The 22,695-nt window shown below is 39.0% G+C and overlaps 1 protein-coding gene across 1 annotated transcript in view; it reads left to right on the top strand.

Annotated features, from left to right (window-relative positions):
• xpo7 (exportin 7) overlaps window positions 1-21,863 on the top strand; it is a 226,857-nt gene extending 204,994 nt beyond the window's left edge. Inside the window, exons 38-52 of the mRNA XM_050053743.1 lie at window positions 717-852; window positions 2,744-2,817; window positions 3,023-3,103; window positions 4,287-4,350; window positions 4,449-4,557; window positions 5,469-5,575; window positions 7,576-7,664; window positions 7,769-7,876; window positions 9,932-10,014; window positions 11,575-11,789; window positions 12,919-13,057; window positions 13,154-13,311; window positions 14,703-14,801; window positions 14,921-15,048; window positions 15,942-21,863. Coding sequence (XP_049909700.1) covers window positions 717-852; window positions 2,744-2,817; window positions 3,023-3,103; window positions 4,287-4,350; window positions 4,449-4,557; window positions 5,469-5,575; window positions 7,576-7,664; window positions 7,769-7,876; window positions 9,932-10,014; window positions 11,575-11,789; window positions 12,919-13,057; window positions 13,154-13,311; window positions 14,703-14,801; window positions 14,921-15,048; window positions 15,942-16,035 — 1,684 coding nt within the window. The 3' untranslated portion in view covers window positions 16,036-21,863. The remainder of the gene's footprint in view (window positions 1-716; window positions 853-2,743; window positions 2,818-3,022; window positions 3,104-4,286; window positions 4,351-4,448; window positions 4,558-5,468; window positions 5,576-7,575; window positions 7,665-7,768; window positions 7,877-9,931; window positions 10,015-11,574; window positions 11,790-12,918; window positions 13,058-13,153; window positions 13,312-14,702; window positions 14,802-14,920; window positions 15,049-15,941) is intronic.
• The last annotated feature ends 832 nt before the right edge of the window (window positions 21,864-22,695 follow it).

Consider the following 22,695-nt stretch of genomic DNA (forward strand, 5'->3'; position numbering starts at 1 on the left):
CTAAATATATGTTATACGTTTATAAGTTCTGGCCTTGTGAAGAGTTCAGGTCAAGACTGAATTGATCTTGATCTTAGTGAATTCTTTTTGATTGTGTATAAAGCCTCTAGCACACAGAAAGCGTTTTGCAGGTTGTGAAATGTGAGGTGTGCAGCACTGCCTCTTTTTTAAATTAAATTAAATTCCACTAGTGAAAAAAAGCGCTTGCTGCACCAGGCAACCACCCCATCACCTCCTTACCCTAACCTTCCAGTGTAATCAATCTACTGTTAATTTATTGTATTTGTCTGACAGTAATCAGTGTGTAGTTCCTGACATGTTGAGGCAGAGGGTACTGTCTGTAGCACTGGTAGAGGGTGATAGGCTGTCAGCAGATAAACAGAGATATGTGTGGGGGTACATGAGACCCTAAAAAAGAGGCTGGATCATGGGGAGTACCACCAGGGCCAAAATATGTTCTCAGTCTTATGTAGTCCTAAAACGAAGGAGTCATCAGCATTGTAAAGAACATTTCCACATTCCAAGTCATTGATATATGAAGGAAACCTTAGAGGCCCCAAAACGCTTCCCTGTGGGACTCCACATTTTCTGGGGTGATTTCTAGATTAATGAGTCCGTTGAATAGATTTCCTTAAACCCAACTGGAACTTGAAATAAAATGGATTTAAATAATTGATAAGCTGATTAAGCTGTTTGTGTTTGTGTGTCAACCTTAGGGTGCTCCAGCTGATGAATCTGACTGACTCTCGGCTCGCTCAGGCGGGCAACGAGAGGCTGGAGCTGGCCATGCTCAGCTTCTTTGAACAGTTCAGGAAGATTTACATCGGTGACCAGGTGCAGAAATCATCAAAGGTGAGCACTGCTGGTAATGATGCTGCTGTTGGAACATGTTGGACAGTCTGTAGCATGTGTCCACTGTGTTAGATTAACCCCCCTCCCCCCCTCAGTAACCCTGTCTGCTGTTACCGTTGGTGGGACCGGGCAGGTCTTTTGTCCGCCACACCGTGCTGACTGCAGCAGTTTGTATAGAGCCACAGAGTCTCAGTCTGCTTCTACTCATGTCGTACCATTGTGTTGTTGTACGTGGTGTAAAGTACAGCGGTTCGTGCTGACTGACGAAGTGTGTTCTCTTTGTTCGGGGCAGAAACTGCAAAATGTGAACGTCCCAGATAAGTGGTGTCATCTAGTTCGTCTCCACGTGTGTGGTTCTGGTCTGGTGTTAGCTCCTCTTCAGCCCCTCACAGAGTTCATCACACAGCTGTTCAGTAGACATAGAATCAGATCAGCAGATATCCCAAAATAAAACTTCAGTGATGTTTGTAGGTTTTCAGTGTAGTGAGTCCCCAGGACCCACTGGTGATCATTTGAGTGTGTCCCTAATAAAGTTTGTGTTGACTGTAGTGTTTGATGTTATATGGATATTATAATTATTATTAAAGGTCCAGTGCGAAGGATTCAGGGGGGTATGTCAGCAATATAAACTATATAATATAAAATAAAAAATAATATGTAAAAAAAAAAAAAAAAAAAAAAGGATTGTGTTTTTGTTTCCCTGGAATGAGACGTTTATATCTACACAGAGCAGGTCCTCATCTACGGAGATCACCATGTTGGACTGCCATGTTTCTACAGTAGCCCAGAATGGACAAACACCAATGCCTCTAAATGGAGACATTTGCGTTTACGTGTACGCCACTGTAGCCCCGAGAGTGTCAGTAAAACATTAATTTTTATGCCTCCCTGCCATTGACAACCGCGGCTGGTGCTAATATGTTTTTGAGTTGTCCGTACATCTGTCTCATTCTTGTGAACGTAATATCTCAACAACACCTTGAGAGAATTTTGTTCACATTTGGCACAAACATCCACTTGGACTCAACGATAATCTGATTAAATTTTGATGGTCAAATGTGACAGTGACCTTGTCTGTCTCATTTTCGTGAATGCGATATCTCAAGAACACCCTGAGGGACTTTCTTCAACTCTCTTCTCTTCGACCTCTCATCCGTATCATTCTTGTGAACTCCGTGATGGAATTACTCGTATTTGGCCTTCAGAACACCTAGAGGGAATTGTCTTCAAATTTGGCACAAACGTCCATCTGGACTTAATGTAAACTATAAACTGATTCGTTTTGATTGTCAAAGGTCAAGGTCACTGTGAGCTTGTGTGTCTCATCTCTTGAAAGCCATATCTTGATGTGTTTCATTAAATTTGACACAAACGTCCGCTTGGACTCAATGATGAACACATTAGGTGTGGAGGTGACCTCTGTGGATAATTCAGCCTTCAGTAAAAACCTCCTGAACATCTGGATCTTCAGTTATCAGAGTAAAAAGCAGGTGCTATGCTAGCGGCCTGTCTCTGACGTGACGAACACCGATTTGTGACATGCATCGTCTTTATTAAGTGTATTTACCGGTTTAAATCAGCTGGTCTGTTTGTTTCTGTGGATAATTCAACTCCTGGTTACAACCTCCTGAAGGAATTGTAACCAGGAGAAGTTTCAGCTGGCTACAATCTGCAGTCCTCACAGCTTGACGACACTAAAGCCCCCTAAATCTGACACACTGCTCCTTTAAATATCTCGACAGGTTAGAGTGAAAATATGTGTTTCTGATTTTGGGGTGAACTGTCCCTTTTATTAGAAACATCCTCTGATATTAATACATATATGAACATGTGTGTATTGTGACGGTAACACTGACGGAGCTGTGTGTTTGTTTGTTATTGTTTACTGCAGCTTTATCGACGACTATCAGAAGTTCTGGGTCTGAACGACGAGACGATGGTACTCAGTGTCTTTATAGGGAAAATGTGAGTAACAAATTAAACATGTCTCTCAGGCACAGATCATTTCTTAAGGCTGTAAGATTATGTTTGTCTGTGTAACAAATATTAAAGTGACATCACTGATGAGGCATGTCGGTCTCATGTTGAACCTTGTCATATAAACAGGAAGTGTCTTCTTCAGGGTCACTCTGTGATGACATCACTGTAAACAATCTGTTCTGTGTTCCAGCATCACAAACTTGAAGTACTGGGGCCAGTGTGAACCAATCACCTCCAAGACACTCCAACTACTGAACGACCTCTCTTTAGGATATCCTTCATCTGTGTGTGTGTGTGTGTGTGTGTGTGTGTGTGTGTGTGTGTGTGTGTGTGTGTGTGTGTGTGTGTGTGGTTATTTAAAAAGAAGCATAATAAGATTTTTATTTTATTTTTTTGTTTTGTTTTTTTACATTTTATTATTATTGTTGTTTTTATTATTGAACTTTTTAAAATTATTTATTTTTATTTATTAACCTTTAATTTACTTTCTTATTTATTAACTTTTAATGGTTTAACATTTAATGGTATTACTATTTTTATTTAAGTTTTTAATTGTTTTTATATTTTATTATTATTATTATTGAAAATTAACTTCTTTATTATTTGTTTATTTTATTTATTAACGTTTAATTTACTTTACCTTATTTAATTTACTTATTTATTTATTCACTTTTTATGGTTCAACCTTTACTTTAATAACTTTATTATTAGTATAATTATTATTTATGTATTTATTTATTTTAATTCTTTTTTTAAATTAATTATCAGTTTATCTAACAATTATTTTTAACTATTAAGTCTAACAATTTTTCTAACCTTTTTTCCAATTGTTTATTATTATTATAATTTAAGTATATATTATTTTTATTCATTTATTTATTATGTATTTGAATTTAATTATTTATTATTATTTTTAAACTATTATTTTTGTTAAAAAACAAACACAATTATCAAATTTTTTTTATTTTTTTTTATTTTATTTTTTTTCCTTGTGTAAGGAAGATTAATATTAACTGATTTATCTCTGATATATTTTATTAACTCACATATCAATATAAATATCGGCCTCAAAAAAATCCTGCATGTGTCGACTGTAGCTGCAGCTGATGGTTAGATTAAATGTCAATTCATCTAAAGATTATTATCAACTGTTGCGTCTAAAATGAGTCTTTTTCATTATTATTAACATTATAATTTTAATTAACAAATCAAAAGCCAGATTTAAAATAAAATAATAAGATATTCTGTTCACTGAGATATTAAACAGAGAAAAGCAACATTTGAGAAGCTGAAATAAAAAAATGTTGCTGAAGAAATAACCACAAAGATCAATATTTATCAAATTAAATTATTAATTTTTTAATCTTCTCTGCTCAAACATGACTCGTAATAACATTACTGTAATGACTTCCTGTGTGTGTGTCCGTCTTCTCCTTGACTTCCTGTTTGTTCACGTACAGCAGTGTGAGGAAGCTAGTGAAGCTCAGCGCGGTCCAGTTCATGTTGAATAACCACACAGTGAGTTTAAACTTAACACACGCCACCTGTGACACATGTCACATATGACCTGTGGTGTTATTAACCTGCTGTGTGTGTGCGTGTGTGCGTGTTGTCAGAGCGAGCACTTCTCCTTCCTGGGAGTCAACAACCAGTCCAACCTGAGCGACATGAGGTGTCGGACCACCTTCTACACGGCACTGGGGCGCCTGTTAATGGTCGACCTTGGTAAGCGCACGCACGCACACACACACACACACACACACACACACACACACACACACACACGCACACACAGTGGCTGTTCAGTCAGCCTTTATTTATAGACCTTGTTACCCAGAGATGGCGCCACAGAGCCGCCACCAAGTCCCATCTTTGTGCCGCCTTTGTATTTTTACACAGAACCAAACGGCGATGGCATCATGACACTCTAGTGTGTGATTTTTAGGCAGCATGATGGCATCATGGCATCGAAAGAGCCGTGACATGTAACACAGCAGCGTTGGCCTCTAGTGTGACATATAACAAACGTGTCAGCAGCTCTTTATAAACAACAACAATGACATCACATGTCAACAATCATTTAGCGTCCCTGTTATATGGCAGCTGGTCTCGTCCTCTGCTCGGAGGTTAAGGAGCTCCTGGACCTCAGTGTTTCACAGTTTGAGGACGTTTCAAGCTGCTGCAATTTGTCTTTGAGTTAGCTGCTAACTGCTAACAGCTACTTAAATCTCCCAACATTGAGTGACACACATAACACGTCCTCAGACGTCACACCCGTCCATCATGGTCCCGTCCTGCCAGCTGTCCCTTAACACAGACGTCGATTTGGCACTGTCACTACGTCCGTGAGACAACTCTGTCCCCCAACTCCACAACTGTACCTTTTATACAGAACAGAGAGGCGGAATAACGTCACAGAATTCTCTCACAGTGGGTCACGCACATAACACGTTCTCAGACGTCACACCTGTCCTGTCCACAGTCCTGTTCATGCAGACGTCTCTGGGCTGCTGCTACGTCCTGGGGTGGCTTGAGGGTGAGACAATTCTGTCCCCCCATTCTGTGTTAACAGACTGTCTTTTGTGTGTGTGTGTGTGTGTGTGTGTGTGTGTGTGTGTGTGTGTGTGTGTGTGTAGGTGAGGACGAGGACCAGTTTGAACAGTTCATGTTGCCTCTGACGGCTGCGTTTGAAACTGTGGCTCAGATGTTGAGTACGAACACCTTCAACGAACAGGAAGCCAAGGTGACACACACACACACACACACACACACACTGCATGCTGTTTGCTTACAATACTGTAAAATATAAAACTTCATATTATCGGTGCTGTTTATCAGCTATAATTTTGATTATCAGAATATTGCATTATTATAAAAATGTCCAGTTATTGGACCGATATATATCGTGCATCCCTAATTTTAATCCTAGTCAGATAATAAATTGACCATTTCCTTTTCACTGATGTATTAATCAGTGAAAAGGGCTCATTGGTTCAAGTCACTTAGGGACTGTTCTTTGTGTGTCAGAGGAGGGGGCTGACTTTTTTTTTTTTTTTTTTTTTTTACCATCCCTTAAGCTACAAATGTTTTTCCTTAATCCTCGCTGAGTGACTGGCGGAAAATGTTTCACCCCTCTGCCATAAATGAGATATTATATATTTAAAACTCACCCTGTGATGTTTGAAAGTTAAAAGTTAAAGATGAAATCCTGGAGTTGAAAAAAGCCTCAGTCTTTCAATCTTGTCGTGCCGCTGGTTAGTTTGTGCAAACATTTTACGTTTTACATGAGAATCAGAACAAAATAATTTTTTTCTTTTTAAGTATTTTAAACTCAGATTCAGTTATGTGTTTTATTTTTGTCTTGTTTTTTTCTGACAGAAGCATTCGTCACACATGATGTGTCCAAGAGCCGTCAGAAATTTAAATACAACAATAATTTCTGTTTTTACAATTTCTGGCTGATAAATGGTGTCATGTTTATTTTTAACCCTCTTTTTGAACACATTCTTTATAAACTTATATGTGTTATAGAATGAAATGCAAAAAAAGAGAAAAGAAAGAAAAACAGACGATCTTTGAGAAATGAATAGCTCCAAATATAACAGGCTGGGTCAGTGAGTCACATAGACGGGGTTAAGTTGTTTCACTTCAGTCCATTTCTGTACCTTTAATGTGTTTCCCTGTTGGGTTGATTTGTGTCATTATATTTAGGAAATAAATCCACTTATATGAGCATACTTAATTCTCTAACTATTTAGTTATTTCGGGGCCCAGTCAGACAGCTTCATCATACTCAAAGGGTTTATAGCCTTATATTTCCAGGCCCTCTGTAGGACACAGTGGACAACCAAAGTAAACCTAAATATAGGTATGAACATGGAAAAACTAATACAAAAAAGAACCTGAACTCCACATATGAACCAGAATGTTGGGGTGTGTCTTCATGATGCTCTAATCACTTTATAAACAAGAATAAAAGATCAATTAAAGATAAAATAAAACGACTCAAAAGGAGATAAATTCACCTTAAACTTACGAACAAAGACCAGGTTTAATGTACACCATCCAGTTCTTCCTATCTTTTCAAAAACTTGTCCTGTTGCAGTCTAACAGAAAAAATCATTCTTTCCATCCTAATGATGCAATTTTGCCGATTTTTAAAGAAAATAACGTCGAGTTTAGACAGCATGTTTACTTAAGAAATTGACAGTAAAATAAAAACAAAATGCAGCCATTTAAATGTGTATACGTCTCCTCTAATTGACATGTCTCCCCCTTTTTGCACCACCTCCTCCCCTCTCATGAATAACAAACAGTCCCTAAACCCCGAGGATTTTTTTGCTATATGTGATATAAAATGTAAAATAAATTTTTGTATTCAGACATTTTCATATCATCATTTTGGGCTTTAGGAAACTGTGACGAGTATTTCTTTTTTCTTAATTTAATTTCATTTATTTTTTATGACATTTATGTTAAAAGAAAATAAAACAAGAAAATAATAAAAGAATATGATGTGCAGACGGATCAGTTAGTAGTTAAAATCATTGAATTAATAAGTTAAAGACACAATGTAGAAATAAAATTATTAATTAGCTAATTTAATTCTCTTGTGTGAGTCATATAGTGTGCTGTTTTATAACATTTGGGTTTATTAACTTATGATAGCTATACATGTTCCAGCTTTATTGTCAGAGGTGTTTTATTCTGAAGGTTCTCCTTTTCTTCTCTTGTTTCCTGTAGAGGACTCTGGTGGGTTTGGTCCGAGACCTGCGAGGCATCGCGTTCGCCTTCAACGCCAAGACGAGCTTCATGATGTTGTTTGACTGGATGTATCCTTCAGCTGACCTCAGATCTGTCGTCAAACACTGAGCTGAAATAATGTTTGTTATTCATCACATTCCTTTAAAGATCCGTCCTTAACTCAGAGCCACAGATATCCAGCCTACATGCCCATCCTGCAGAGGGCCATAGAGCTGTGGTACCACGACCCAGCATGCACCACACCTGTCCTCAAACTCATGGCGGAGCTCGTTCACAACAGGTAAACGCGCTCGATGACGCACGACCTTAAACAGTGACTGGTTACTTCAGAAGCAGAGGGACGAGTGTGATGTCAAGTTCAGACCAAAGATTCACAGCCAGACGAAACCGTTTTAGAACGTCACAGAGAAAAGTGTTAGCGGTGTGAACTGGCCGGTCTGAGCTCGACTCAAGCCGGCTGATGATGTCACCTGACACTCAGCTGGTCAAATGGCCGGCGGCTGGTTTTAAAGCACGTCACCTCTTTCAACAGCCAATCAGCTTGTAGTGAAGTCAGCTGGTCAAGTCAAAATGACCACAGACGGCATGTTGGCTTGCTGCAGCAGGTGCTCTGTCCCCACAGAGCCCTCTGTTTCCGTCCTCACAGTGTACCGGTGTCAGACGGTGGGTCGCTGCTGCTGCTGGCTGTATGTGCTTATGCCCCGCCCACACACACACATTCTCATTGACTGATGAATTGGCGCTGGTTATTTATATTATTGTGGTGTATTGTAAATCCGTACGTTCCATTTGTGTGAATGCGACATCTCATGCCTTTACACCTCCGTGCCGGTGATAGCTGGAAGCATTGTGTTTTCAGGTTATTTGTCCCATTCTTGTGAACACAATATCTCAAGAAGGCTTTGAAGAAATTTCTTTAAATTTGGCACAAACGTCCACTTTGTGTTAAGGATGAATAATCAGAATTTAGCCCTCAAATGTGAAGATCACTGTGACTCTGTCCGGCGCATTCTTGTGAACCTAATATGTCAAGAACCCCTTGAGGGGATTTCTTGAATTGGCACAAACAACCACTTTAAGTCAGGGATTAACAAATTAGAATTTGGTGGTCAAAGGTCACTGTGATCTCGTCTGTCTTATTCTTGCAAACGCGATATCTCAAGAACATCTTGAGGGATTTTTTAAAAGTTTTCTCTTTTTTTTTCTGAATTTGGCACAAACATCAGCTTGGGCTCAACAATGAACTGTTTAGAATTTGGTGGTCAAAGGTTTCTATGACCCCGTCGGTTTCATTCTTGTGAACGTAATACCTTAAGAACACCTCGAGGGAATTTCTTAAATTTGGCACAAACATCCACTCCGAATTGAGGATGAACTAATTCAATTTTGGTGGTCAAAGGACACTGTGACCTATTCTGTCTTATTCTTGTAAACTGATATCTCAAAAACACATTGAGGAATTTTTTTTCAAATTCGGCAAAAAAAAACAACATTCACCTGGACTCAGAGATGAACTTATTAGAATTTGGTGGTCAAAGGTAAAGGTCACTATAACTTTGTTCGTCTCATTCTCTGAAACATGATATCCCAAGAAGGCCTTGAGGGAATTTATTCAAATTTGGCATAAATGACGACTTGGGCTCAACAATGAACTGTTTAGAATCTGGTGGTCAAAGGTTTCTGTGCCCCCGTCTGTCTCCTTCTTGTGAAGGTTATACCTCAAGAACACCTTGAGGGCATTTCTAAACATGTGACACAAACGTCCACTCAGACTCAAAGATAAACTGATTAGATTTTGGCGGTCGAAGGTCACTGTGACCTCACCAAACATGTTTAAGGTCACTGTGACCTCACCAAACATGTTTAAAGTCACTGTGACCTCACCAAACATGTTTAAGGTCACTGTGACCTCACCAAACATGTTTAAGGGTATGTGCTACCTCAAGGAAGATGTGTCTGAAGCATCCTCAGACATAGATGTAAACTGTGAGTGCAACTTGGCTGGCGGAGGGATACAACAACAACACAGCAACTCCTTTGTTGAGTTGTCAGTGGAAACCAGTTTCTGTTGCTGGGACTACCACCGTCAGAGTGGCGACCATCAGGGGTATTTTATTTATAATCAACAGGTTTGTTCTGTTTCACTTTTAAACCACAAACAAACCACCAGTCTTAGAGCAGGTTTGAACACCAGATTGTTTCAGCTGAACCAAACAGGTTTGGTGTGAACGCTCCGTACGATGCTTCACATGATAAATAAGTCATACATCACTTCTCCCTCAGACTGATTATTGATGACTGACTGTTCTGTTTTTGTTTTTGTTTTTGTTTGTAGATCCCAAAGGCTACAGTTTGACGTGTCGTCACCCAACGGCATCCTGCTGTTCAGAGAAACCAGCAAGATGATCACGACCTACGGTACGCTGAGGCAGCAACACTGACCTGCTGCTGTATGGAGGCCCAGAGGGTTCAAAATTAAATATATTAAATATGTACTAAAAAAGGAAACGTCAAAAATAAGACATTATATAATAAGATATACTTAAAAATATACCTAAAAATAAGACACTCAAAAAGTTTACTTTCAGTGTTATTAGAAATTGTTAAATCAGTTTATGCGTTATATTTTATCTGGAGAACAAAGACTGCTGATGAGAGACACAGCCCAAACACTACTGCTCTGGAAGCACTGGAGGTGGCACAGGAGTATGTAAAATAGTACAGGTCTTGGTCACTAGTCAGTTTTATATTACTGTAAAAACATCGACACGTTTCTCCTTCAAACGGCTGAATTATTCAAATTTCTCACCAAAAACTACGTTTTACAATATTACATTGAATACATCATGAAAACAGTTTAATAAACCTTCACCTAATACTCATTTTTACTGAGTAGAGCTTGAACGCATCAGAATGTAACTCAATGTAACCTCTGTGAGCTGTTAGTTCCTCCAACAGCTAACAGCTAACAGCTAACGTTAGTTGATAAAAGCAAACAGCTTATGTTAACTACCTGCTAACAACTAACAGCTTATGCTAACTAGCAGCTAACAACTGCTGTTAACCAGCTGATAATAGCTAACAGCTATCGTTAGCTAGCTGATAACAGCTAATGTTAACTAGCTTATAACACCTAATTGCTATAGTTAACTAGCTGCTAACAGCTAATTTTAGCCAGCTGATAACAGCTCCTAACTAATGTCAACTAACTTTTAACACCAAATTGCTATTGTTAACAAGCCGCTAACAACTAACAGCTAATGTTTACTAGCTGCCAACAACTAACAGCTAATGTTAACAAGCCACTAACAACTAATAGCTAATGTTTACTAGCTGCCAACAACTAACAGCTAATGTTAACAAGCCACTAACAACTAATAGCTAATGTTTACTAGCTGCCAACAACTAACAGCTAATGTTTACTAGCTGCTAACAACTAACAGCTAATATTAACTAGCTGCCAATAACTAACAGCTAATGTTAACTAGCTGCCAACAACTAACAGCTAATATTAACTAGCTGCCAACAACTAACAGCTAATGTTTACTAGCTGCTAACAACTAACAGCTAATGTTAACTAGCTGATATCAGCTAACAGGTAACTTGAATTAGCTGGTAACAGCAAACAACTATTGTTAACCAGCGGATAAAAGCTTACAGCTGATGTTAACTAGCTTATAACACGTAATTGCTATTGTTAACTAGTTGCTAACAGTTAATAGCTAACAATAACTAGCTCTCCTCCTGCTGATGTCACAGATTTGTTGTTGACAATATAACATTATCAGAGGAATCAACAGGCTGTGATACATTAAAGAAAATAGCATCAGTGTCATAAAGTACGGAGGCCTGGAAGGAGATCAAACATCCAACATACAAAATCGTACAATGTACAAATACAAATGTTTTCAGACGTGGTATAGACTCATTAAAACAAAGATGTCTCAGTAATAAAACCATGTCGTGTCTGTCTTGTAGGAAATCGTATCCTGACGCTGGGCGAAGTCCCGAAGGACCAGGTGTACGGCGTGAAGCTGAAGGGGGTCAGCGTGTGTTTCGCCATGCTGAAGGCGGTGCTTAGCGGGAACTACGTCAACTTCGGGGTCTTCCGTCTGTACGGTGATGACGCGCTGGATAACGCCTTACAGACCTTCATCAAACTGCTGCTGTCCATCCCTCACAGTGACTTACTGGTACGTTAAGCAGCACACGTGATGACATCATCACAACACGGTTATCGATAAATGAAATACGTCGGGAAAACTCAGGACACTTTGAACCTCCTGACCTGCTTCTCTACACTCTCCACATTACATCTTGTTTTTTTACCAGATAAATCAGAGCTAATGTTTTTCATTTGGACTTTTTATATTAAAATGTTTGTTTTTTGGTTTTAACTTGAAGTTTTCTGACAAAAACAAAAAAGAAAATTGTGACAGAATTCCCAGATTAGCCTCCGTCTGTTCAGAGTTCAACACCTCCATCCTCAGATCCTCATAAACTTTTACCTTTAAATGTGTTCTTGAAGGGGTCTGAGACCTCTGGTAATATTTGTCAGGGACAAAATAAATAAATAAATGCATTTATGATTAAATTAAAAAAAAACTTTAAAAATAAAAAAAAAACAATATGTGCAAAAATAAATGAATATTAAATGAAAAAATAATCTTAAAAACATAAATACATTTTTTAAAAAAATGAAAATAAGTTTATTTAAAAATTAATTTTGAAAAATACCTGAAAAAATAAAGAAATGAATAGAACTGTAAAATGAATACATAAAAAAATATACACTTAAATATAATTTCTAAAAAGTGAAAATGTATAAATGAAAAACTAAATAAATACATTTTAAAATGATTTAAAAAGATTTTTTTTTAAATGTTAATGTAAAAATAAGTACATTCATTTAAAAATACACAAATAATTAAAAGGGAAAATTAAATATAAAAAGTAAATAAATAGGGGAATTAATCCAAAGATCAATAGATAATGAAGCAAAGTAGAATAAAAATAAAATTCATGAGCACATTTTATCAATAAATGAATGCCTGCATTTATATTTAATATTATTTTTGGTACATGTAATGGCACATTAATTTATTTATCAGGTAATTTATTTATTTGTGAGAGTCCACTAAAATTAGATTGTTTAGGTTTTCAGGTTTTAATTAAGGAGTTCAACACACCTGGTGTTATTATATATTGTTATTTATGGAAGACAGTAAGAATACATACATGTGTGACGGACTAACAGGAGCACAGTCTGGTTTTATTGTTGCCTGATCTGTGTATGTGTGTGTGACTCCTGTGTCCCTGCAGGACTACCCGAAGCTCAGCCAGTCCTTCTACTCTCTGCTGGAGGTGCTGACTCAGGACCACATGAACTTCATCGCCAGTCTGGAGCCGCACGTCGTCATGTACATCCTGTCTTCAATATCAGAAGGGCTCACCGCGCTCGGTAAGGAAGAACAACACTTGTCTCCAGTTTGAGTTTTCAGGAGTGTGCAGGTGACAATGTGTGTGTGTGTGACATATCCGAGTGTGTGTGTTTCAGATACGATGGTGTGCACCGGCTGCTGCTCCAGTCTGGACCACATAGTGACCTACCTGTTCAAGCAGCTGTCTCGCTCCACCAAGAAGCGTCCCACTCCCATGGCGACGGACGACCGCTTCCTCCACATCATGCAGCAGCACCCCGAGATGATCCAGCAGGTCAGGACACGTTTCCTCGTCACTTCAGCACAAACGTACCAGTCTGACTTTTTACACCTCCGTGCCGGTGATAGCTGGAAGCATTATGTTTCAGGTTGTCTGTCCCGTTCTTGTAAAAGTAAAATCTCAAGAAAGCCCTGAGAAATATTTTTTCAAATTTTGCACAAACATCACTGAGTCAGAGATGAACTAACCAGAATTCAATGCTCAAAGGTCAAGGTCACTGTCACTGCGTCCATCGCATTCTTGTTAATGCAATATCCTCAGAACTCCTTGAGGGAATTTCTTTGAATGTGGCACAAACATCCACTCGGACTCAACATTGAACTGATAAGAATTTGGTGGTTGAAGGTCAAGGTCACTATAACCTCATCCATCTCATTCTCTTAAACATGACATCCCAAGAAGGCCTTGAGAGAATTTCTCTAAGTTCGGCACAAACAGCCACTTTAAGTCAAGGATCAACGGAGACCTCATCTGTCTTATTCTTGTAAACATTATATGTCAACACTTGGAGGTTGTTGGGGGTTTTTTTTTTTCAAACTCGGCACAAACGTCCACTTGGACTCAAAGATAAACTGATAAGAATTTGGTGGTCAAAGGTGAAGGTCACTGTGACCTTGTCTATCGCATTCTTTTAAAGATGATATGCCAGGAAGGCCCTGGGAGAATTTCTTAAATTTGGCACAAACGTCCACTTGGAGTCAAGGATCAACTCTTGAATTTGGTGGTCAGCGGTCACTGTGACCTCATCTGTCTTTGTCAATGTGAAATCTCCAGGACATCTTGAGGTGATTAGAATTTGGAGGTTGAAGGTCACGGTCCCTATAGCCTTATCCATCTCATTCTTTTAAACATGACATCCCAAGAAGGCCTTGAGCGAATTTCTTAAATTTGGCACAAACGTCAGGGTTGAGAGAGAGTTACTGCCGCAAGCGAGGGAGTTCAAGTATCTTGGGGCCTTGTTCATGAGTGAGGGTAGAATGGGACGTGAGATGGATCGGTGGTTTGGTGCAGTGATGCAGGTGCTGCACCGGACCATCGTGGTGAAGAGGGAGCTTGGAGTAGAGCCGCTGCTCCTTCATGTTGAGGTGGTTCAACATCTGATCAGGATCCTCCTGGTCCAGCTGGTAGGAGGCCCCGGGGCAGACCCAGACCCGGATTATAGACCTCATCTGGTCTGGGAACACCTCAGGATCCTCCAGGAGGAGCTGGGGAGTGTTGCTGTTTAGAGGGACATCTGGGGTGATTTGCTGAGACCTGAACCAAAGCTCACAGTAAAAGCCCACTGTGACCTTCACATTGAAATACTTTTATTGTGAAGCACATGCAGGAAGTTTGCTCAGTGCTCAGACTGGTGCTGATTGTTGTTGTTGTTTATTGTTGTGCAGATGCTGTCCACAGTGTTGAACATCATCATCTTCGAGGACTGTAGGAACCAGTGGTCCATGTCTCGACCTCTGTTAGGCCTCATCCTGCTCAACGAGAAGGTAACCATCACTCTTACACTGTGTGTGTGTGTGTGTGTGTGTGTGTGTGTGTGTGTGTGTGTGTGTTAACTTGTGTGTTTGTGTGTGTGTGTTAACTTGTGTGTTTGTGTGTCCTGCAGTATTTCGCTGACCTGAGGAACAGCATCGTCAACAGTCAGCCTCCAGAGAAGCAGCAAGCCATGCACTTATGTTTCGAGAACTTGATGGAGGGAATAGAGAGAAATCTACTAACAAAGAACAGAGACAGGTAAGTCACTGACATCATACATCATACACCTGGATTTCAGGATGTCGGGATCGTATTAGGTCACACAGATTCAGCCGACCTTGAAACGTAGTCCTCTAGCACAGTCCACAGCAGCAGACGTGCTCGGCCGTTGAACATGCTCCCAGTGTCGTCGCTGGGACGCCAACTTCTCAGGTGATGGAACAGGTGTATTGTGTAGCCAAACCTCCTCCAGATTGGGGGTAACAGGAGCTCTTCTTCCACTCATTCTCCCCTCTTTTCGTTATGTCCGCGCTACGTTCACTTCCTCCTCACCTCAGTACAAACTTCCCCAACACTGCAGACTGACTGACAGCTGTCTGTTAACTTCTGCTGCGTGTCACGCTGTTTGGATCTATCTCTGCCTGTCCATGTCCAGTAATGATGACTATAGTTCATCTTCCTCATCGACATCCATTTTATTGTGATCCTGTTTCGAGATCCTATTTCAGGCCACAACAACCCCAAAAACCAGCCTGCAAACTCCTGATGTCTCATACAGTTTGTGTTTGCAGCAGAAATCGATCTGCTCTGTGCAAAGCGTCTCAGCGCCGTCAAAAATAGACAAAACGTGTATTTTTATTTCCTCTTGAGTCGCGCTGCGCCGCATCTGATGGAAGGGGAAGAATTGTGGTCAGCTCAGGTTGCCGCCTGCTGGAGATCTGCACGCTGCTGCGTTCACTTTTCTAGTTTCCAGACACTCTGATGGGATTTTAAATATGTGGACGCATCACACGTGTTGATCAGAGGTGTCTTATCTTCTGTCTGTAAAATACAACTGATGACAATCCTGCAGCCTTCAAGTACTGTAAGGATATGTCCAATATTTGACCCTCATGGTAACTGTGTGTGTGTGTGTGTGTGTGTGTGTGCAGGTTTACCCAGAACCTGTCTGTCTTCAGGAGGGAGGTGAACGACAGCATGAAGAACTCGACATACGGCGTCAACAGCAACGACATGATGAGCTGACATTCCACACAGACGAGTCTTACCACCCAGCTGCAGACAGAGCTCACCGCCCCTCCCCCGCTCCTCCACAGCCTCCCCGCCTCCCCCCTCTCTGCATCAGCCTCCCCCCTCCCTCCCTCCCTGGGCCCGGATGCCTGGGGATCGTCTCCTCACCCCGACACCACGTACGGGACCCCCCCTCCTCCTCCCACTCCTTTTTGATATAAGCATATATAAATATATACAGATCTATTTTAAAGCGATGGTCTAACTCGTCTCCTGACGGCGGAGGGGTGAGGAGGTCAGAGGGAGGAAGGAGAGGGCGCGACAGGAGGTGAGGAGGGGGCGAGGAAGGGGACAAACGCCGGTAAACGTAGTAATCCGCTTCTGCCTGCCTTGTATAGAAAAACACACAACAAACCAAGTGTACATTTTTTTTCGTAACATTTTGAACAATGTTTATAATGATCGAATTTAAAACACAAAGATGAGTTGAGGAAAAACACAAAAAAACAAAACAAAAACCGTGTGATTGAGCTTTTTACAGTGTAGTGAGTTAGTGCAACTGTCTGTCTGCGTGGGGAGCTGGCGAGGAGGTGACGGGGGAGGTGAGGGGGAGCACTCAGGCTGCAGAGCTGTCAGCATGAAGAAAAAGAGGTACACACTAACAGACAGGGAGAGTCAGAGCATCCACGTTGTACATTTTACTCAAGTCTCTGGTTGAAGTGATGTAAATAGCCACGTCCCTCGCGGCAGCAGGCTCGACGGGCGCTAAAGGGACAATCCTGCTAGTTTTCAGCCTCGCGTTGTGTCTCCGCCGACCCGACGTCGTGGTCATCTGTGATACAATCGTGTGTGTGTGTGTGTGTTCAGAGAAATCATTTCAAACTGGAGCCAAAATAATTGATTCAAACATATTTATTCAACTTGTTTCACACATGCAGTCGAACTCAACACATCTGTAATCAGACGTCAGATCACGGCCCTGAAATTCCTGGAAAATTGCGAAACTAGAGAGGCTGTTTTTCAGGCCTGGAATTAACTGAAGGTTTTGAATATCAGTTTCTTTGATAGGTGTTTAAAATCTGCTCAGAAAAAAACAAAACATGTCCAACAAAATATGTTCCTTATAATACTAGCTGAGGTTTAGTGAAGAACTCGTGTGTGCCGGTCGGGTCTGTCGGCACATGCAGCTAGTCAGCGTTGTGAATATGAAAGTGTAGCAGTTTGCTGCTCGTTTAGTAATTTAAGGTGGTATTGCTATAGAGGCCGACCTGTTCTAAACTACTGAAAGGAAATGGGGAAAAATATTACAGAGAAGTTTTGAAAATTCATTGGTGAAAATGTTTGGGAACTCTGGTCAGTGCAGTTTTGATCATTTATAATTTGAGTCACTTTTCAAGAAGAAACTCAAACCATGAAACTTGTTTTTGAAACACACCCAAAACTTTATAATTTATTCAGAAAAATTCAAGAAACGAAGCAAAGTTTAGATGAAAATCTGAAAACATGAACAATTTTGTAATTTCTCACTTTGGCCACAAGAAAAAGAATCGACACGTCTCTGGTTCTCAAATGTGTAAATCAACTTATTTTCCTGCTCACTGACGGTAAACTGGATATTTTTGGGTTTTGGACTGTTGGTCAGAAAAACAAACAAATTTGTTTTGACGGTTTAAAACGACTGAAATGATCAAGATATGAAGCAAAGATGAAACACAAACCCTGCCTCACTGTCCTGTTTATATATATTTGTCCACCGACCAGATACATTTAAATTATATTGAAATCATTTGAAGGTTTATTATTTTTCTATACATGCGATGTTACTCCGCCGACACGTCTAATTCATCGTTAATTGTTCAGTTAATGACATTTTGATTATTGTTTTGGTCACTTTTCAAAGAAAAAAGCAGGAAGTGAAACAGATTTATTCAACTGTGTTCATATAAAGTCAGGCACAGATCAGTTACTGAAGTTTTGATAATTTATTGTTTTGCTCATTTTCTAAGAAAAAAACAGATTAAAACAGATTTTTCAAGTTTTCAGCTTTTATAACATGCAGACAAACTCCCCTCGACATCTCTTATTCCTCTTTCATCAGTTAATGTCATTTAGATCATTTATCAGTTTGGTTGCTTAAAAAACAAAAAGATTAAAACAGATTTATTCAACTTTTTTCATACATGCAGTCGAACTCTCCCACTGCATCAAATTTCTCTGTTTTAATCACTCAGTTATTGCAGTTTTGATCATTTAACATTTTGGTCACTTCTCAAGAAAAACACAGATTAAAACAAAGATTTATTCAACTTTTTTCTCACATATAGTTGAACTCCTTCAACACATCAAATTCCTCTTTAATCGATTAGTCGTCGTCATAATTTATGGTTTTGGTCACACTGCAGATCCAGCTTCTTAGAATGTTTCTGTTCTCTTGCTCCTCAGTGACAGGAAGCTGAATGTCTTTTGGGTTTTTGAGTTTTTAAATATTTGGGACATTTAATACACTCAACGGTCTGAAACGTCTAAAATGATCCAGAAACTCTCAAGAAATGAAGCAGACATTAAAGAAAATCTGAAAAAGTTAACAATTTTGTGAAATATCACTTTTCAAGCAAAAGTATCAACGAGTCTGATTCCAGTTTCTGAAATGTGAAAATCCGTTAATTTTCTTCGCTGACGGTAAACTGAATATTTTCTGACTGTTGGTGGGAAAAACAAACAATATTTTCAGACATTTTAAACCTCTAACGGTCTGAAACTTTTAATTGTTAAGAAACTTTCAACCAGTGAAGCTAAAGATCGCAGGATAAACTGTTTAAACTTTTGTCCACGTGACAACACAGTTCAATAAACAAGAAAACAATTTAAAGATTAATGCATGATAATGTTAATAATTGTTCACTTCAGCTTAAATCATTTCAAACGTTTGACTGAAAATAGTTTCCTGTAGTAGTTGCAGCGAACGATTAGTTTTATTGTCGATTGATCTGATTATTTTCTTGATTTATTGATCAGTTGTTTGGTTTATAAAATATCAGAAAATGGTAAATATGTCCTGTTTTCCAAAAACCCAAAATGACGTCCTCACATCTCGTTTTGTCCACAACCTAAAGACATGCAGTTATTGTCACAGAAGAAAGAAACCAGAAAATATTCAATTTTTAAGAAGCTGGAATCATTTTTTTTTTACGTTTTTATTTTACATCAGATCAGTTGAGGATTAATTTCACAGTTGAAGAATATTCGATGCATCATTGCAGCTCAAACAGTAAAACTGCAGCTGAACATTTTTCATCTGCAGTGATAACAAACTTATTTTATGAATCATATTTTCATTGAGTTATCTACAGATTTGTTTTGTTTGTTTTTTGTTTTGTTTTTTACCCCAAATCTTTTTATTGACCTTTCTGCCTACATGAACCAGTCAGTACAGCAGCACTGAGCCTGATCAAGTGTCTGTGGCAGGAAATAAAGACAAAACAGAAAGCTGAAGATGGGAAAGAGCCACCGCCCGTAAAATCTGCAGATTTTCTTGATTTAATCATTTAGTCCATAAAATGTTGAGAAATTGTAAAAAAGAAAAAAACAGAACACATCCAGAAACACCGTCACAGTTTCCCAGTTTTGTCCAACCAGCAGTCCATATTTATTTAAAAAGCTTCACTTTACGTTTTAGTTTCATAAAATTGCGGTTGTCAAAATAATTGAATCATTTTCTGTTGATCGATTAATCGACTGATCGTTTCAGCTCTACTTGTCCAAAATCCAAACATATTTTATTTTACAGTAGAAAAGCTGAGAAAATATTCATATTTAAAAAGCTCTTTTTACACGTCAGCATAAACGATTAAGCGTTTTCAAAATAGTTTCCAAATTATTTTCTATCGCTCAGTTAATCACGTCATGATCGGCTCTACTTCTAATGTTTTATTTTGTCCAAACCTAAATATATTTAATGACAATAACGGAAGATATTCAGAAAATTTGCAAAACATTTGCGAAGCTTGAATTTAAATTTTAGCTTTATAGAAAATGCTTCAATGATGCGATTGCCAAAATATTTTAAAAATAAATTGTTGTCAATCGATTGTTTGAGCTCTACTTCAGATGTCCAAATCCCAAATATATTTACATAACATAAAACAATTTTAAAAAGTTACAATATTCATAAGAAGTTTTGAGCCACATAATTTTTTTTACGTTTTAGCTTAAACAATTATGCAACAGTCAATAGTATCCAAATTATTTTTCTGTCGATTTATCTCAATAATTTCAGCTCCACTTCAGATGTTTTTATTTAGTCCAAAACTTAATATTTTCAGTTCACTGACAGAAGAGACAAAAACAACAAATCATTACATCAGAAAAACTGAATATTTATTGAAAGAAAACAACCCAACCGGCAGAAAAATGTTAGCATCGTAGGTTTCTGCAGACCACAGCAGCGTTACATTTGTTCATTAATATGTAGCGGCTACGTTAAAACGTTCAACAACGCTGTGGTTACCGTAAGTTTAGGTACACTTGGTTATGGTTCAGTAAAGATCACCTTTTGGGGGCACAGTCCCCGCTGGAAAAGTAAGAATGAGTAAAACAATATTGTAAAACAATAAACAACCGTTTATGGCATTTAGTCGTTTCGGAAAGTGCTTTGAAGCTTGGCGTGCGTCTTGCCGAGGTTTCACGCCATCCACTGTCCCTGTCAGAGTCAGCTCAGGTACTGCGTCACTTTAGAAACGTTAATATGAAACGTGTGAAACGTAAAACATATTTGTGGTTTGCAGAAACAAACAGGGCGGACATTTTGTTTTGGCTACTGGGCTGAAAAACAAACAAATAATAAAAACAGCTGCTGATTATTTTTAGCTGCAGCTCCAGTTTGAAGTGATTTATATGAAGTTGATTGTAAATCTTCCGGAGACGCGAGCTGCTCGACCTGATATCCACAGAGTTTTGTTTGTGACTTTTAACAGCTGAGGAGGTGACGTTAGCATGAACGGACACAACGCTGAGGTTGAAAAAACATCAGCATTTCCCTTTATGACATCCCGTCCGGTCTGGCCCTGCTCCGCCTTTCTCCTCAAAGCGTCACACGAAATGGTGGCGGTGGCGGTGGCGGTGGCGGTGGCGGCGTCGGCGTGCAATCGGTCTCGTGCACACACACCTGCTTGTTTGATTGACGTGTAAGCAACATGGTCACAGCTACATGTTCCCCTCTGGTAGGCCGGGTGCAGTTTCCACCATTTTGTTTACACTCTGGATTCCTTGGACCAGGCTTTGGGACTGCCCCCCTTTTAGGTCCTGCAGCGGAGTCCTTCTGATGTGTGTGTGTGTGTTTGTGTGTGTGTGTGTGTGTGTGTGTGTGTGTGTGTGTGTGTGTGTGTGTAGTGGCTCTCTGTTGCCTGGTGTGTATGTGGCGTCTCATGGTGCTGCGAACCCACGATGGAGCTCAAACAGCCGCGGTCTGTGCCACCGTACAGGATAAAATAAGGACGACGGATAGTTTATCGAGACGTCTGAGCTCCTTTTGAAGGAATCCAGTTTAGTTTTAAATATCTGAAGAACGGACCCGAGTCAGAGCAGTGTAAAAAGAGAAGCAGGAGTGGAGTCTATTAGCAACTTGTGTTACTCTCTACGATGTTGCTGCTAACTGTTTGTGACAACTAGCTCATTTCTAACCATGTCAGCACTCATGGATGTTTATTGAGTTTCTAATTTTTTGGTTTGTGTCCCTGATGTGAATGTGTTGGGTCCATAGAGTGAATAGCTGTTTGAGTTGTTTGGATGTCTGCTACATATAGTGTAAGCATTGTGACTGCAAATAAACCTCATTGATTTTTACATCACTGCTTCTCTCTCTCTTTGTTCCCGTTCAGTCAGTGAGCTCGTTATTTGATCCACTCAGCTCATTGTAAAGGACATGATACATCTGAAGGGCTTTACCCTGATAAAATACATTTCACCAAGTGCTTTCATAAAGTGCTGCAAATAAAAACTTTTGCTGTGGCTTCTTTTGATATTTTTTTTCTACATTCATGAAGTTTTAGTAACATTTTGTCGACGTTCTGTATTATGATTTTTCAACTGTTTCTTTTTTCTGTTTAATACGATGACTTTTTTAACTCAGATTTTGTTGACATACTTTACTAGGATTCTTTTAAACACTATAGCATGTACAGGAAAAACTTAATTCATACATTAATATATAAAAAAAAAATCCCAGTGCAGCATGAAAATAAAGTTTTACTACAATCATATTATAGTATATAGAAAGAAAAATTCAAAAAATAAAAGTCAAAACACAGTATGTGGAAAAGAAATCTGATTTAAAAAAAAAAAAAAAAAGTTAAAAATGTCAGAGTACAATATTAAAAAAAACTGAACACGTGAATACCATGTCGTCCGAAATCATAAAAAAACTTTGTATACTATATCGAGCATAACCATGAGAAAACCTCATAGTATGTAGTATGACGTCTGAAACTGCAAAAGAAAAAGTCAAAGTATCGTATGTCGACTGAAGACATAAAAAAAAAAATCATAGTAAAACATGTCATCCAGAATCATGAAAAATTTTCATAGTATAGCATGTTGTCCAAATTCATAAAAAAAAACGTTAAAAACTGTCATAGTAAAAAGTGTGTCGTCCGAAATCAGGAAAAAAAGTCATAGTAT

This window comes from Epinephelus moara, chromosome 9, assembly GCF_006386435.1.
Source record: "Epinephelus moara isolate mb chromosome 9, YSFRI_EMoa_1.0, whole genome shotgun sequence".
Taxonomy (NCBI): domain Eukaryota; kingdom Metazoa; phylum Chordata; class Actinopteri; order Perciformes; family Serranidae; genus Epinephelus; species Epinephelus moara.